The 17,356-nt window shown below is 34.4% G+C and overlaps 1 protein-coding gene across 1 annotated transcript in view; it reads right to left on the bottom strand.

Moving 5' to 3' along the window:
- LOC149531000 (exocyst complex component SEC5B-like) overlaps positions 1-16,966 on the bottom strand; it is a 165,054-nt gene extending 148,088 nt beyond the window's left edge. Inside the window, exons 1-3 of the mRNA XM_089808482.1 lie at positions 16,182-16,966; positions 11,418-11,575; positions 10,570-10,730 (exon numbers count right to left, since the gene is read on the bottom strand). Coding sequence (XP_089664608.1) covers positions 10,570-10,730; positions 11,418-11,575; positions 16,182-16,604 — 742 coding nt within the window. The 5' untranslated portion in view covers positions 16,605-16,966. The remainder of the gene's footprint in view (positions 1-10,569; positions 10,731-11,417; positions 11,576-16,181) is intronic.
- Positions 16,967-17,356: the final 390 nt, after the last annotated feature.

Here is a 17,356-nt window from a genome sequence, read left to right as displayed (position 1 = left end):
GTTGTTGCTCGTGACCATCTCTGTAGGTACAGAGATATTTAATCACGCACAGAAAAATATAGCAGCACTTGAGATTTTGATAATGAACAGCAATAGTTACATGCAGCACCTCAGACCTGAAGTGCCAATGTCCCTTCTAAGCAACCACTCCGACTCATAAGTAAATCTGGGCATTTGTTGGTCTACAATGGTCTGCAGACGTGGCTCTTCGTATTCACGGCAGGAAACATTTATGGCAGCAGAAACTTCAGCCATGGTTTCTGTTTGTGACAAAGCATAGCCAACAGAAACGCTTCTTTCTGAAATATTTTGCCCAGAACTATATCCAAAAGTATTGAACACAATAATCCTTCACCAGTAAACTCCAGAAATGTTTCTCACAAGATCAAAACTCACCATTGAAATTCATGATTGAGCTCTGAATGAATCCACTCTTAATAAAGGGATGGGTTTTTGTCCTTTTAATATCTAGTCGCTGATTTCCAGCAACAATGGAGAAATAGTCTCAATATCCCATTCTCATGTCAAATGAAAGGATGGCCTTGCTTGTATAGCTTTTTAGTTAGTGAATGCTTGTACGTTTAGCAATGTGGGATAAAACATTCTTCAAGTTTAATTCCTCCAAATGAAGTAGCTTCTCGAACAAGCTGGATAATTTAAGTAACTTAATATAACTTTATTATAGTCACTTCATAATTCAATCGATGATATGCACTTAATAATCAATTATTATTTTAGTATAACTTTAATAATAATTGTAATATTAACTCCATCACTAATCATTGCAAATCAATTCTGACTTCCTCACCAGGAGGCAGCCCATAACATTCATGCTGACCAAGGTGCCTTACTAAAAATAGTAAGGTCCATCTCTATCAACCCTTTATTTACCATAACTAGTAAAACCCTGAATAAAAAAAACCAAGGTGCCAAAGGCCATAACTGCATCTGCGGCCAGTCTAGGTGCCCTGCCAAATAGAGAAATGCTGTATGAATGACTTACGACAAATAGTAAGTGTCCCAAAATGAGCCAAACGAAGAGCAATCATGAATGCGTATGTTCTCTGGAAGAGATACAGCCTCCTGTTTTGCCAACTAGGAACACTCAACCATCTGACTTAGCTTACGAGGGTCAATGATAGGTTAATCCAAACAAGCTCTAATGCTCGCGAAAAATGAGGACATTACAAAGAGAAGCCTAACATGAACTTTGCAGTAGAAATTTGAAAGACTGAAAGTTTGGGACATGCTAAACTCAAATAACTTTTTTGGATCCATGCAATCTATCTTAATCAAAAATATTGCCCAGATTTTGAATCCCAGCAAACCGAATCAAAATTAGTGGCATTTGATTTGTGATAACATAATGTTTCTAGGATTTTTTATATGTGCTCAAGATTTTTTTGTATGTTAATGTTGCATCCAAGAAGATCATCATAAAATACTAATAAGATAGCTGACTAAAGATGTATAGGGTTATGGTACCAGTATGGGAAGGGAAATGCAATTAAAATTAGAATAGGTGAGCAGATGAATAAGTGTGTGACTATATTATTTATAGGTGTAGTACCAGAACATGTGGCTACGGTGATGTGATATTTATTAGTACAATGGAGTTTTTGAGCAACTAGCTGAAATAATATATGAATATCGAATGTACCTTGTGATGGAACTTTAAAATTTTTGACATTTTCTTGAGGTGTATTCGCAGTTGGCATTGACTGTTTGTGGGGAATATTTGATGCTTCTTCTGGGGTCCCTGATTTGGAGAGACTTGCCCTCACTATTGAGTTAGTGTCAAGATTGACAAAGGAGTAAACAGTTTGCATTTGTTTGTCGTGCACTTGGAAAGATGAATTGATTATGTGAAGTTTGTATGATTTTATTTGGCTTTCTACTTTTCCATGTTGGAAGCATTATTTGCAAATCAGAAACAGATACAACCCTTGCACTTTACAAGATGTGTTAAAATACAGAGATCATTTCCAGAATATAAGGGCAGAGATCACATTCATAAGAATCCCACACTCAATGCAAAGGGTTGAAGCATGGATGAAGTCATTTAATCAAAAGTGAAGCCAAGTTGCATGTGTATTTAAAAAGGAGTTGATGTCAAGTCAAGAAGTTAGTCTTGACCAAAGCCATGTCACACTTGGGTATTTTCCGTTATACAAAGCACCTCAGTAACAATTTTATTATCCAGCAGCAGTTTGTTAATGGCAGTAAGGACGATGTAATGGTTTGAGAGTTGAAAGAGAGTGAAATTTATATCAGCCTGACTACCATCTGAAAATGAAAACAAACTTGCTTCTTGATACACAGAGTGGGCAATTGGAAAGGGATTGTATCTATTGGTTGGGCCTGAAAGCATTTTCTTCAGATCTAGAGGCTCTGAATATAGCACAATAACTGTGCTTGACCGAGTAAATAATGACAATAATTCCAGTAATAAGAACAAATTTCTTATTAGAAAATGCAATCATCATATTTTCAGTCTCTGTTGCGGACAGTGAAATGAGCCAAGTGCATAACGGAATAGTGTAAAAGTTCACGATGATCATCTTGAGTATTCTCAGATAGAGGAATGTTCAGAAAATTAGATTTATAAAGGTGTGAAGAGACACCTGAAGCCGTCACATGCGCAGTTGGAAACCACCCAGGGCTCAAAGAATTACACCTGTTGGGTGTATCATGAAACCGGCTTTCTCAATCCCTTTTCCTTTTCGTTTTCCAGATTTCTTTCTGTTTAAAATATTTTAGAGTTTCTTTACGTATATTTTTCCTGCTTTTAATTTGTGTCGTTGTGTGCAGAGATCACAGGTTAAATGGGAGCAAGGATATGATAATTTAAGTACATGTGATGAGAGGGCTGCTCGAGCGATAAAGTGGTTGCGGCGTTGATATCCCAATTCCCTTGCATTGTTTCCAATGTCTGATATGCCCAGTTTGCTGTGCTAAGTGGAATGAGTTTCCTTTGCCTGGGCCTCCAGCGATGCAAGCGTTACCTCTTAGAACACAACGATTAAATTCTTCAAGCTGGTCACAGGAAAAACAAATTTCTCGCCTTTCTCGACATGGACTTTTATCGCATTTCTCTGTTCATGAGCCAAGTGTGTTTGATGATGACAAGCCTTTAGCGCCGGCACAAAGAAGTCCTCATGAAATTAAACAGAAAAAATCATAAGCTGTTTGGAAGGGAAATCGTTGCGAGTTTCTTTTTAGCGAAGTTTGAATTATATTTAAAATCATTGTCAACAGTCAGTTATTAGTTTTGAAAGGTTGCAACACTTAAAAAGTAACCGACATCTTCTCAACCTTTATAAATATGCGATACAAAATCAAACAAGAGACAACATTCAATTTGCAGACTTGAACCTTTTTCTTAGCCTATCTTATGATATATTTTCTCATCGGCAAAAGAGTGACTTGTTGAACTAAGCATGTGGATGGTGGATTTTTGAGTCAATTTCATTCAGTTCGGATAAATTTGCTATGAATAGCTCATCCTTAAGGAGTGTCTCTACTTATAAATTTTTTCCGGCATAATCTGTAAGCGCATTTATTTCTATTTGCATAGGAGTTTAACTTATTATTGAGCTGTGTCTTTTATAAATATCTTTCATTTATTTTTATAAATATTATAATATTCAGACAAGTGATTGGACCATTATCGCATTTTAAATTTGATAAACATAAATATTGTGGAATAATTTATTGTTTCTGTATTTATGTCTAATTTGTCTCAGTAGGAGTTAAAGTGCATTTTAGACTTATTTAAAATTGCATTTAATAATTGATCCATCACGTCTGATTATTAAAATTGTTTATAGTTTAATATATTGAACTTTATAAAATTGTACGTTTCAACTAATAATTTTGACTCTATTGCCCATCTAAATAAGCACTGGTCTTTTGCTCTTAATTTATAATCCATATGCTGGCAAATGTCTTACTTCTTGCCTTTGAGGAATAAAAATATTTGTCTGTTGCATTAATTTATATCTATACTTTATTTAAAACGTTATCTCCATCATTTATTCTTGTTCTCAGTACATAAATCGCAAGTTTAAAGTTTTAATATATTTCTTGCCACTTGGAAAACGTTTATTGTGTTCGCATTCTAATTGATCTGTTTTAAGTGTCTTGGATTTAAGTGTTTCGTCCAAGATTAGGTACACCCGCCTCGGTTTTGCAGAGCCGGAAGTGCAGAGAAATTGAACTGTGTTGTTTAGTTCCGTTAAGTTGGCCTTAACCCGTTGGATATCCCAGCATCGAGCAGGCAAGGCTCGTAGGATTCCAATCTGCGGTTTGGGAACCAACACCTTAATCAAACCAAATGCCATTGCCAACTGTTCAACCAATCTTTCCTTGGACTTCAATGCAGCTTCCAATATTTCAAATTTTCAATCAACTATATGTGCAACCAATGCTAAACTAACTTCACTTCATTTTTAATACCAAACAACCCAAAGTTTGTCCAGCTGGTCATCTATTCATAAAATAATATTATGCTCTTCAGAGGGGCCTCGTTCAATGCTTTGTAGCGGATAATGAAACATCACATCCTAACAAAAGCACACTAGAACAACCAAAGCTTAAGGTGCTCTCATATGTGCTATTTGGTGTCAATTGTTGAATCTTACAATTAATTCCATCACTTTCACAAAACATACAGCTGATTCATATGGACCGGGTATGTTTATTAGGCAAGTTATAAAGAAATAGAAGATGTTAAGTAACTTCAAATGATTTACCTAAAGTGGTGCAGCACACCCTATGATTTTTTCAGACATCATTTCATTATGCTACAAATTTTGGACATCATGTTGTGAAATATAAATTTCTGAAAGATATATAACCATGTGACTTATCTTCTTTCTTCTTCGGGGTTGAGCGTCAATGGTACAAAATTCATAGTTTGGCCATTCTACTACCTGCACTGTTTGCATCATTTAGGACACTTTGGTAGTAAGGATTGGCCCTTGTATTCTGCAGCCTTGATCTCCCAAAGAAATGATGGCCTTTTGAAGCCTTGCCTACTACAAAAAATGCTACATAAAAACATATTCTTTGAAAGGATTTATAGCATTAAATAAGCAGCATTGTTGGTTCAGATGTATGACCTTGCCAACAATAGAGGTTGACTGTCAAGAGCAGGTTCAAAATGTTAACAAAATCTGCAAAAGCCCCTCCTATCTATAATGAACTGTAGATCCCCACTATGCACCCCCATCTACGTATATTATTAGTCAATCTTCCTCCTTGATCTGAGGCTGGTACATGTGTTACAGAAACGGTAGCACTAGTATCTACTCTTATGATCTGGATTTTTTTTCTAGCTAGTCGATATTGGAGGTTTTGTTTCAGCTAATCCTGCTTGTTTGGCATGAGGTCCTTAAAAGTTTTATTTGCTTTTATAAATGGCTTGCCATTATCAAAGTTCTTTTGTGGCTTCTCATCCGAAACGGTCTTCTTTGAAGGAGATATGGATAAATGGTTCTTACCTAATGAGACTATGCCATGCGACTTACCATAAAACTATTGGACATTAATTTTGTTTGTAATAGATGAAACCAAGCATGTCCAGCACTCATTTCAATTTACACGTGCAAATGGTCAAGGCCCATCCATTCACCTATATGTAGCTAACTAAAGAGTTTTGCCTTACCTTCATAGGCATTCATTCAAATGCTTCTAAAAGAAGTTTCAGCTAATTACAGGTGTTTCATATTGAATAATCAAAAGACTATAGCCTGTATATTTTGGCTGAAGCTAGGCATCACATTTTGCATGATTAGGTGAAAATAATACTAAATGTTAAACAATAAGAATGCATGTTGAGTCTTTTCTTAAAAAGTGTTAAGAAGCTAACTATGCAAAAGTTATTTCTAAGAACAAATCTACATTTCACATTATACCTGCAATCTATTGCTATCATCTCAAGATTCAAGTTTATTTCAAATTTTCAACTGTTTAAGAATCTCTTGATAAGAGTACAAAGAATACTTCCATACAGTCTATAGGTTTAGCCATACCCATCAGCACTCGCAATTTCACCTTTTACAAGTGGAGCTATACATGTATGATGATAGCAATACATCATTTTAATTAGATCTACTAAAAAGTAGTCCAATATTGCAAAAGACACCGGTTGATATTTGCCCTTCATCAAGAACCATGCATATGTGGACACTGGATGCCTTCTGGTGGCAAACAAAGAAAGATGAAATATTTATGTATTATTCTATAGCACTTTTCTACAGTATCACACTTTGATATACTAAACTAAATTATGTGTTTTGTTCACAGAATAGATTGCATATCAACAAGTACTCGCCGAGTGTGAGTACTCACAGGTTTTCTGAAGCTTCTGTAAGCAACTTGCATGTTAACTCACGTAAGTTGAAAACTCAAGAAAATCCCCAAAAACTTGCCAAAACACAATGCACAGTGAAAACACGAATTTAACTCACAAAAACACGACAACAAACAAGGGATGATCATACAAAGGATCAATACAGCAGGATACCAATTAAACCCTAAGATCTGACCTACACAGTTTTTGAAGACAGGTACAGCACAGATGAAATTCACTACTTTTTAAGTTGCCAAGATTTCACAAGTTTTTGCCAAATCGAATAATTTGAGATTTTCCATTTACTATCCAAGTTTGAGCATGCAATCTATAGTTTATTGATTTAGAATCCTGTATTTAGTTTGTAGATGCTCCATGCACCACCTTATCACATCATACACGACATGGTCCACAATCCCATCAACACTTGCTAGCAATTCGAAAATATTGTTATAGCGTCATCCTTACTTCCCAATCAGACATTTGATAACGGCCGCAACTTTGCAATGTGCACTATAAACAATGGGTTACAAATCAGTGTCCTGATTTGCTGGAACCATTCATTTCATTTGATTAACATTACACCTAATCCAATTTTGATTTCTTGTGTGCAAATCAAGTCCTCCATTGATAGCACCCACATAAAAACATTTGCAATTTCTCTATTGTTGATTTTTGGTAGCTTTAATTAGTAAAACCTATGAATATATATAACTATATATGAGATATAATTTATATGTATATATATGTGTGTGTGTGTGTGTGTGTGTGTGTTCATTATATATGAGATATAAGTTTATTGCTATACAAGAGAAATTAATATAATATTGATATATATAGATAACTATGATTAAATTTGTTATAATATTAATTATCTAATTAACAAATAGACATGTCTCTTCATGGCTTATTCTCAATTTAAATAAGAGATTGCTGTCATTTGGAAAACACAAACCGTCAAGCAGTGCTTAGTACATTTGCAGCAATCCAAGAAATCAACATGGTATCAAAGCAAAAGTTGCAAATGTAAGAAGCATTGAAGATTATTACTATCTCCATTGAAGCTAGTATATGATGTGCAAAAAAATCAAAGATTATTTTACTAAAACCATACCAAGCCATCAAAGGGTTCGTATACTTGTATTGACGTTGAGTATTAGTTATTAAGTTTGCGCATCGATTAAATCTTAGATGGTGAGCACTACTCTAATGGCTACAACAAACCCATACTCTTTCTGTGACATGTTCCAAGCGTCCAAGGATCAATAAACTGTAGTAGCATCAGGTACTCTCTTCCATCACCATTATGCATTCAAAGGCTTCCCATATTTTTTTTCAAACCTTACGAGTTTGAATGATAATTCCTTAAACCAATGAAGTATTGCCAGCCGTATATGTCAACAATGAGCATTCAATGAGCATTCACAGACCATACTCTTGACAATTCCAAGTAATCTTCAGCAAGTAACCTCTCCAATACAAAGTAGATAATTCATCCCAAGGAAAGAATGAACAAGATTTGAGAAAGGTGATTATAATAAAACTCATCTATATTTGGTCGAAGAACCAACCATAGTCAATACCGTGGAAAACAAATGAGGCGACGTATAAGGATAGCAAACATGGAATACCTATTTGTCTATGTTTGGTAGCTTTAGTTAGATAAACCTATGAATATAGATAATTATATATGAGATATAATGTATGTGTGTGCATTATATATGAGATATAAGTTTATTGTTATATGAGAGAAATTAATATAATAACGATATATATATATATATATATATGACAATGATTAAATTTGTTATTGTATTAATTATCTAATTAACGAATAGACATGTCCCTCATCTTCATGGCTTATTCTCAATATAAATAAGAGATCATTGTCATTTGGAAAACTCATACCATTAGGCAGTGCTTAGTACATTTGCAGCGATCCAAGAAATCAACACAATATCCGAGCCAAAGTTCCAAATGTAACAAGCATTGAAGATTATTACTATCTCCATTGAAGCTAGTATATGGTGTGCAAATAAGTCAAAGATTATTTTAATAAAACCATACCAAGCCATCAAAGGGTTCATATCCTTGCATTGACGTTGAGTATTAGGATTTAAGTTTGTGCAGCGATTAAGTCTCAAATGGTGAGCACCACTCTAACGGCTACAAAAAACACATACTCCTTTTGTGACATGTTCCAAGCATCCAAGGATCAATAAATTGTGGTAGCATCACATAATCTCTTTCATCACCACTATGAGTTCAAAGGCTTTCCATATTATTTTTCAAGCCTTACAAATTTGAATGATAATTCCTAAAACCAATTTGGTTTTCCCAATCGTAAATGTCAACAATGAGAGTTCAATGAGCATCCACAAACCATACTCTTGACAATTCTAAGTAATCTTCAGCAAGTAACCTCTCCAATATAGAGTAGATAATTCATGCCAAGGAAAAGATGAACAAGATTTGAGAAAGGTGATTATAATATAACACATGTATTTGGTGTAAGAACCAACCATAGTCAATACCGTGGAAAACAAATGAGGCGACGTATAAGGATAGCAGACGTGGACTACAACGTGAGCTCCAGCGAAAGAGGAGTTAAATTAAAAGCATCGAATGAGAATGAGCAATTATCGTTATGCAAGTAATGAAGAGTTGGAGAGTGTTTCATCCACGCATATAGAAGAAACTAGGTAAGAACGAAGTTAGTGACACATTTAAGGGAGAAACAAGCACCAAAAAAGTGTATATGGATATTATATATAGTAGTTGCCCATTGATCGATAGAGAATTATTGTCATTATTAACGGTTCAGGGACATCATAAGAGTAATATAGGTTATAATGCAAATATCCTGATGGAAGTAAGAAATGGGCATTAAAAGGCTAGAGTCCGTTTGGATAACATAGCTGTCAATATTAAAGAGAAACAATGTAAAATGCTCTCGAGCTTTGGCGCTATCAATTAAAATTGTTTGGGGTCTCAATAGTTTGAAACCCGCAGGAAGAGTAAATATACAAAGAGTTGAATCAAAATAAGGAATAGTTCAATTTCTTAAGTTTTCAACATACTTTGATAAATGTTCTTATCATTATGGTAAAAAGGGGGACCTATGATGTTATGATATTTATATAAAGAAGTTGAAATAAAGTATGAGTAATCCAAGTGTCTCTTGAAGACGAGCCATTTCTAGAGATCTACCTCTAAATGATGTTAAGTGAGATAAGTATTGTATTTGTAATTAATCTCTTATTTTTTATTTTCTATATGTACTATAAGAACTATGTGCCTTGATCTTTTTCTCCGAGAATGTTCTTGCAAGAAAATGAGGATTGATATCAAATTCAGAGGGAGGTTGACACTTCTTCAAAGATAAAGGAGCTCAAAAGATTGGTGTTCAAAGGGAGTCTAACACATCCATCTAAAGGAGTGGATAGAGGATATGTTTCAATTGATCTTTGAATATCTTGATCATATCAAAATTAGAGGGAGTTTTGACTTCATGTAAATTTTTGGTATCATATGTGTAATTGCATGATTTAATGGGCCTACCCCCTGTGTACATATGAGGAAGTGACGACTTCCAAATGATAATCACTTGTATTTGCAGAAGTTATTGGAAGGTGATGATCTTACAATAACTTAAGTTGTGATATACATTTTATGTAAATGTAAAACAAATTATGATGGATTATATCTCTAAATCAACAACTAAGTGTTAGATGTCATTCACTTGAAGTTCTATGAGTTGTTTGTATAGATATATGATAGGTATTTGGTGAATATCATATGTTAGTATTCTGCAGGCCATTACCTTATTGAGTATTCTGGAGACCAATACTCGTGATATCAGATGTGATATATATGACATATAAGTTTATTGTTATATGAGAGAAATTAATATGATATATATATATATATATATATATATATATATATATATATATATATATGATTAAATTTGTTATTATATTAATTATCTATTTAATGAATAGACATATCCCATCAAGGGACATGTCTCTTCATGGCTTATTCTCAATACAAATAAAAGATCACTGTCATTTGGAAAACACATACCATCAGGCAATGCTTAGTACATTTGCAGCACTCCAGGAAATCAACACTATTATAGATGGCCAACAAAGGATTGGAAGGATCCCTAGTTATTAATGGAAAAAAGAAAATAGATACAAAGTCGAACATACCTCGTAAACTAGGATCCCGGGGAGTAGGAATCTCCTGATCTGACGGTGAAATGGCAATGTTGTCTTTTCTCATCTTTTCATTAGTATTCTTGGTTTTAGAAGCAGCTGGTGAGCTTTCTGCACTACCATTCACTAATGTTAAGGACTTGAGATCTATAACCCTGCATTAAAACACATGAAAAAAACTAGGTTAGTAATCACTTCATAACTATTGAAACTCAATAATACATAGTGAAACCATAAAGATGTGAAACACACATGGCCTTTATGGATTCAAACATTAACAAGAAATTCAAAATTTGCATTCCAAATTCCATTCAATCTATCACAAAATGTTGCAAAAATTTCTGTCAAAGCTATCAAATCAGATGTACGGATCAGTTTAAAAAGGTGCGTCACTTTAATTTGTTTCATCAACTAGGATATTATCAATTCTAGTACAATGCTAGTAGAATTGAATGAGCATTTTAAGTGCCATTGACCTGCTTTTGGTCATCTGATGACATTAGTATAATATCTCTCTTCTTTTATTCTGTTATAGACTTGTTCTGTTGTTTGTTGTTTTTGTCACTGAAATTAACTGACACGATCAATCTCAACTTTGTATTCCATAATTTAGAGAGCAAAATGTGTTATCTTTTTCCTTCAAAATATCAAGAAAGCAGAATAACAAACAAAAGTGTTGCATTTTCATGCACAATTCCTAGAGTTGAGATAAGTAAAACTTTCAGAGATTTTCAGTCATAGTCAACCAGGACTGAAGTCAAGGCTTGCAGTGAAACATAATTTCAAGAAACTCATGAAAATATCCATGCTTGCATAAAATAAAAAGAGAGATTCGTCATTACCCAATTCCTAGAGGATCAACCAGGTCACTTCCTCCTCCACGTGTGATAGAATCTGATGCCACCATCGGCTTCCGAGGAAGTGACACACTTTTCCTCGTTCGTGATTGTCCTGCAGGGGCTGCCCTTGCCTCCCGCATTTCTCGTACTCTACGGGCAAGCTGTTGCATAATTTAAACAAAAAGTTGAAACTACCACTGAAAATCTATCAAAATAAGAAAACAGTACAAGGTTATCATGATTTTGGGAAAAAAATTAATTAGCTTTTTAAGAATAAACAATGTAGATGCTGCATTGAATTTTTAGCAGACAATAAGCAAAAGCAAGATAATTATAAGCTATGAACAGCTCCGTTTTTTATAAAAAAACATCAAAAGGGGCCTAAATCAACTGATAAAAGATGCCAGAAAAGGCATCTTAAATGCTTTAAAAAAATGCAACCATTAAACAAATATTATAATAGAAAAAATCTAACACTGGAATTTATCAAGACAATAAGGCAGGACAATATTGCTTAAAAGACCAGGCAAGAGTCTACAACACAACGGTAAATTGTGAGCCTCTTATCTAAGAGGTATTGAGTTCGAATCTACTCGGGCATAACAAATAATAATAATTAATCTTGGCATCAGCCTCTTACCCATCAAAAAAGAAAAATATCGCTTAAAAGTCTTGAGTAATACACCAGATTTCACACAAAAAAGACAAAACTAGCAATGAAACTTAGAGAGAATTTAGAAATGAAACTAGAATATGGATATTTAAATTGTAAAATTTAATAAAGATATTAAACTTGTAATATTTAATGAGGTTATTAAAATTTAAATAGTTTATTAGCCAAGAGCAATTGCAGCGACCAATTAAGATATAAAACTTAAGAGAATGGAGCAACCATAGGCTTATTAAGAGACCTGAACAACATTTTAACTTTCCAACAAAAAAAGAAGATAAATCCCATACCAAAATTTACTGATAAATGAAGGCCAATACAAGATTATAAAGAGATTATAACAAGTCTTTGGATTTTAATTACGACAAATCTAGAAATCAACCTATACAAATAAAAAGGCGGAGCAAAATCATTCAAAAAAATTGAAGAAAAGTTGGCTTTGCATAGGTGGCACAGAAATGTGCCTAGTCAAGAAAGAACAGCAAAGTTACCTACTGAGATAAGAGGGCGGAATAAGACTACGTTGAGATTCTAACAACTCATTCTTTTTAAATCGGGTAAAAACTAAAAAGCCATAATTAATTATTTGAACACTGTTTTGCATTTTAATCAAAAACAGTAAAGCTAGCTAGCAGTGAAATTTATACCAAGACAAGAATACAGTAAATATTATTTAAAAATTTTAACAATATTTCAGTTATTAATTACAAACTAAGTTGCGCGGGTACCTCCCCCCCCCCCCCCCTCCAGACCCAGGAAAGTTTGAACCGGTTCGAAGTTCGGGTCCGGTTCAATTCAAAGTTCGGGTCCAGTTCAAACTTGGTTTGACCGAAGTATGTTTTTGCACTCCTGGTTTGAACTGGGTTCGAACCCGGGCGAACCACCTTGAAATTTTCAAACCCAGTTCGAACCCGCAGCTAAGCTGAATCATTTTTATAAGATTCTATTATTATTGTGATGAAGGTTTACTTATGAGGTTTGTATGTCAAGACTCTCAGTTATTGATTAACAGTTAACACCCTTCGGTTTCTTCACATTCTGCTATCTGTTTTATACTTCATAGTACACAGTTTGCTTCAATATTAATAATTATATGTAATGCAGCAAGTGTAGATTTGATTTTTATAATAGCTTATGGAACAAGGATAACTGTGGTAGAAAATTTTATACTTAACTATTCCTAACGCTGCTTTGAATCTTAAGAATTGTTTTTTCTGTTTTTGTTTTTAATTTACACGATATATCATTCTTTTGATGATGCTATTAGTCCTATTCACAAAGCTGTTTGGATTTTCTTGTCACTCAGTTGTGTAAATGCTATTGCTGTAAAGGTATAGTTTTACATATATCATTTCCAATAACTGTATGATATATGGGACCGGATGCAGCAGGATAGGGATCAGTGAAGACGAAGAAGAAGGAGAGGCAAAGGGAACTGGATGGCAAAATAAAGCATGGATATCTTTAAAACTTTATAAAAACAATGAATTCTAGGGTGTGTTTAGGTTCTTAGTGTGGTTGGTGTTTTAAAGTTTTTGTTGTTTAAATGTGTTTATGCTACTATGCTACATTCTAATTTTAACTCATGCTTCATAAATATGTGTGTGTGTACATACATACATACATATATATAAATTTTACATGTTTTTGTATGAACAAACCCAAACCCCTTTCCAAAATTTTGTTGAACTTGCAAACTGGTTCTCGAACTTCGAACTTGGAACCAAACCCGAACCGGCAACTTAGATTATAAATGATAAAAACTAGCACTGCAATTACTGATGTAGGAAAATGGACAGCTACCAAAAGATGTAAATGGTCTCCTGGACTTTTTGAAAAACAATTAAAATCTGACTATGGAATTTACAGAGATAACAAACCAGAACAAAATTATGTAAGACATTTGAAAAAAAAATCATCTTCAATCCGTGATAAGAAGCCAAAACAAATAAATGTGAATTGTGAACAATATCTGGGCACTTGAATTTACAGCTGCCAGACATCACAACAAAACAATTTAGATAATTAAAAAAGATTTATATTTTGGCATTTATCGACAAATGATCAAGCTACCACTGAAACTTACACAGATGAGAAATTAGTACAAAATTATTTAGAGATTTGAACATCATCTCATCTTCAATCTGCTAAAAGAGGTCATAATTAAGAATATGAAGTTAAACAATATTTTTGCACTATATTTTATTGAGGTAAGATCTGAACAAAAACTTCATAAAATCTGAGCAATGTTCCGCTTTTGCTAGAAACATTGATGCCACCACTGAAATTTATTGAGATAGAAACCAGCACAAGAACATAATGAGATCAGAATAGCAACTTGTCATCAAACAGGGATAAGAAGTCAGAATAAACAGACTGGATCAATATTTTATTATTTTGGTAGTAAAATATACACAGTAAACCATAACCATACTGTTAATGGAGTTCAAGATATTTCAATTTTTGTACTGAAAAGTTTTCAGGCAAGAAGGAAAAAAATATATGATTATAACATTTGAACAATATTTTAGTTTTTAAACTGCCACATTATTTATTTTAATTTATAATGAAACAGACTATGGCTTATGGCTTATTGTGGGGCATAAAGCATCAGGGAACTTATGTTTGTCTAGTTCAGTTTGTAGTGGATTTTGATCAAAGGTACTAATTATCTAATTACTTAAAGAATATTGAAATCAATGCTGGGTAGCAATGGAGGTAATATTAAATTTGAAGTAGTCTCAGAATTAACATAAATTCTAAATTCTACAAGGAAAAAGTCCTTACGATTACTATGAATATATAGTATGAATCTGTGGATAAGATATTTGGTTGTAACAATCACAGATTTCAGATCAAATAATAGCTCCTAAGGACCAAGGAATGCTACTGAGAGAATTGGTACTGCCTTACAGGAAGTTGGCCTGCCTAACAGCAAATTGAAGAAGAACATAATCCTTGCATCTGATTCGCCTTTTATTCTAATGAAAAAGTGGGATCAGCTTTGTGTTGTATTGTAAGCTTTGCATTTTAAAATTTGTAATGTGGACATCATAAGTCCTCTACTCGCCCAGTATTCCAGGATGACTTGTAATTGTATGCAACCACATGTATATTTTTTATAATTGGGGAAAGACTGAATATTTTCTCAGCCCGGTTCTTTCCTACCAGTGCCTCAAGTGAGCCAGGTTGTAGAGGTTTTTAAAATTAATAAATTGATTCGGCCTATGGCCTGTTGCCTATCAAAAAATAAACAATCAATACTGTTTAGGTTTTTAATACAAAACAATAAAATTAGCACTATTCAAGGGGATAGAAACCAAAATTTAATTGTGCAGAGAACTGTACAGTGCCTTAGACTTTAGATGATAATGCTTAAGTATAGGGGAATAAGAAGCCATAACAACATTATTAAGAGATTTTAAGAGTCTTTGGCTTTTATATTTAAATTCTTCACATAAATACGAAAGCTGAAATAAATTATCAAATATGAACGATAAAGGTAGCACTGAAATTTACCAATATTCAACGTACTAAAAATATAGTTTATAGTTTAAAACAAAGTTTCCACTTTTTAAACTTGTCACTAAAACGGACAGAGATAAGACTCCAACAAGAATACTACAAGATTTGAGCAACCCCTCATATTTTACTGAAAAAGTGATCAACCTGGCACTGGAATTAACAGAGAAAAAAAGATGGAGGAAGATTATTATATAGACTGGAACAACATGAATAAGAGAATTGAAGAATATCCTGCCAGTTAAAATGTAAGGTTTCCACGGTCAAGGGATAAGCGCAAACAGTAAATCGTGAAACTTTTATAGTAGGGGCCTCTATTAATTCCCCGGAACACAATTCATATGTTTAATGTACAATTGTTTGAATGCTTGATCAGGCAAACTACCACATCTAATCCTTAACTTACCCCAGTAAAGGAGGCCAGGAGTGAATGAAATTAACCAAAAAGATGCCCCTACTGCATCCCTAAGTCATAGTACCGAAGCAGGACATCCCCGAGGAAATTTACAAAGCTATCATTGAAATTCAACTAGAAAAACAGGCAGAAGAAAATAATTACAAATTTGGAGAAATACCTCTGCTTCGTCGACGCGCTTCCAGCTATTGGGCTCATCGGCGTCCCAATTTGCATGATCGCTGTTATTACTTCTACCGCCACTTCCTCCTCCTCCTCTTCTCCCAATGAAACGTGAGGATCCGCCTGCACCTCCTCCTCCGCCGCCCAGCGCCGCATCTTCATCCTCCGATGAAATACTCATTAGCTCCACTTCAGACTCCTCTTCCTCTTCCATGGGAGGGCGTCCTTTAGGCACGTGCTGTTGCTGTTGCTGCTTCTGCTGCTGTTTCTTGGCGGCAGGCATCGGTGGAGGGGCTAATTTCGCCGGGGGTTTCGCCTGCTTAGGAATGGGGCGATTGTAATTCAAATCCCGTTCAGCCTGCTCCTTCAACGCCATCTGAAGCAGCTCCTCCTCCTCTAAGTCATCTTCCTCGCTCGACATCGCCTCGCTATATTTTCTTCGTTCTCCTTTCGGAAGGGTTTAATTATCCTCTACTGGTATCCTCCGGATCTGATGATTACCCTGCGATTGAACGCAGTGGTGATCGGAGCAACCAGTCAAATAGGGATTAATTGATTTCCTTTTGTTCTTCCTACTGACCTTACTGCAGTAGGAAACAATAAATTTGTTTGTGGTGTTGCTGACACATGCCTATTACATGTGTACCGGTGTGTGAAGTGTGTTTTTTCAGTGAGGCTACGAGATTCGATCGCGAGGCTCCCGAGAGGCAAATCGGTGGATTTAGATCCAGAGCAAGTTACTCTCTGACCTGTTTCCGAAAGCAAGATTTTACTTTTTCCGATAATTCACTCGATTGAACATTTTTCAAAAGGAAATATCGGGTGTTGGCAAGTCAAGTCAAACGTTAGAGTAATTAAAATCATTGCCGTCCTCTACGATGTTATTGAGGCATCGAAATCCTTCTAAAGAAAACATGTTAATTTAAATTATACCACTAAGCATCTTAGTGTGCAATAGGAGCATTTAGGAGGTATGAAACATCATTTAAATATTAATTCACTGGTATGTCTTTTCTTCTCATCTTCTTTATATCAAATTATTATTTATCAATATATCATACCTCTTTATCTTTTTTTAATGCCATCCTCTAGATCTCTTTAGATCTATTTTTATCGTTATCTTTTAATCTGTATTTCTCTATTTCTCCTCGCACTCTATATTCATATTTATCT

The sequence above is a fragment of the Cupressus sempervirens genome, chromosome 11, assembly GCF_028749045.1.
Source record: "Cupressus sempervirens isolate cs-2001-9-10 chromosome 11, ASM2874904v1, whole genome shotgun sequence".
Taxonomy (NCBI): Eukaryota; Viridiplantae; Streptophyta; class Pinopsida; order Cupressales; family Cupressaceae; genus Cupressus; species Cupressus sempervirens.
Note: the sequence above shows the minus strand (reverse complement) of the source record. Positions and strands in the feature narration are given on the sequence as shown.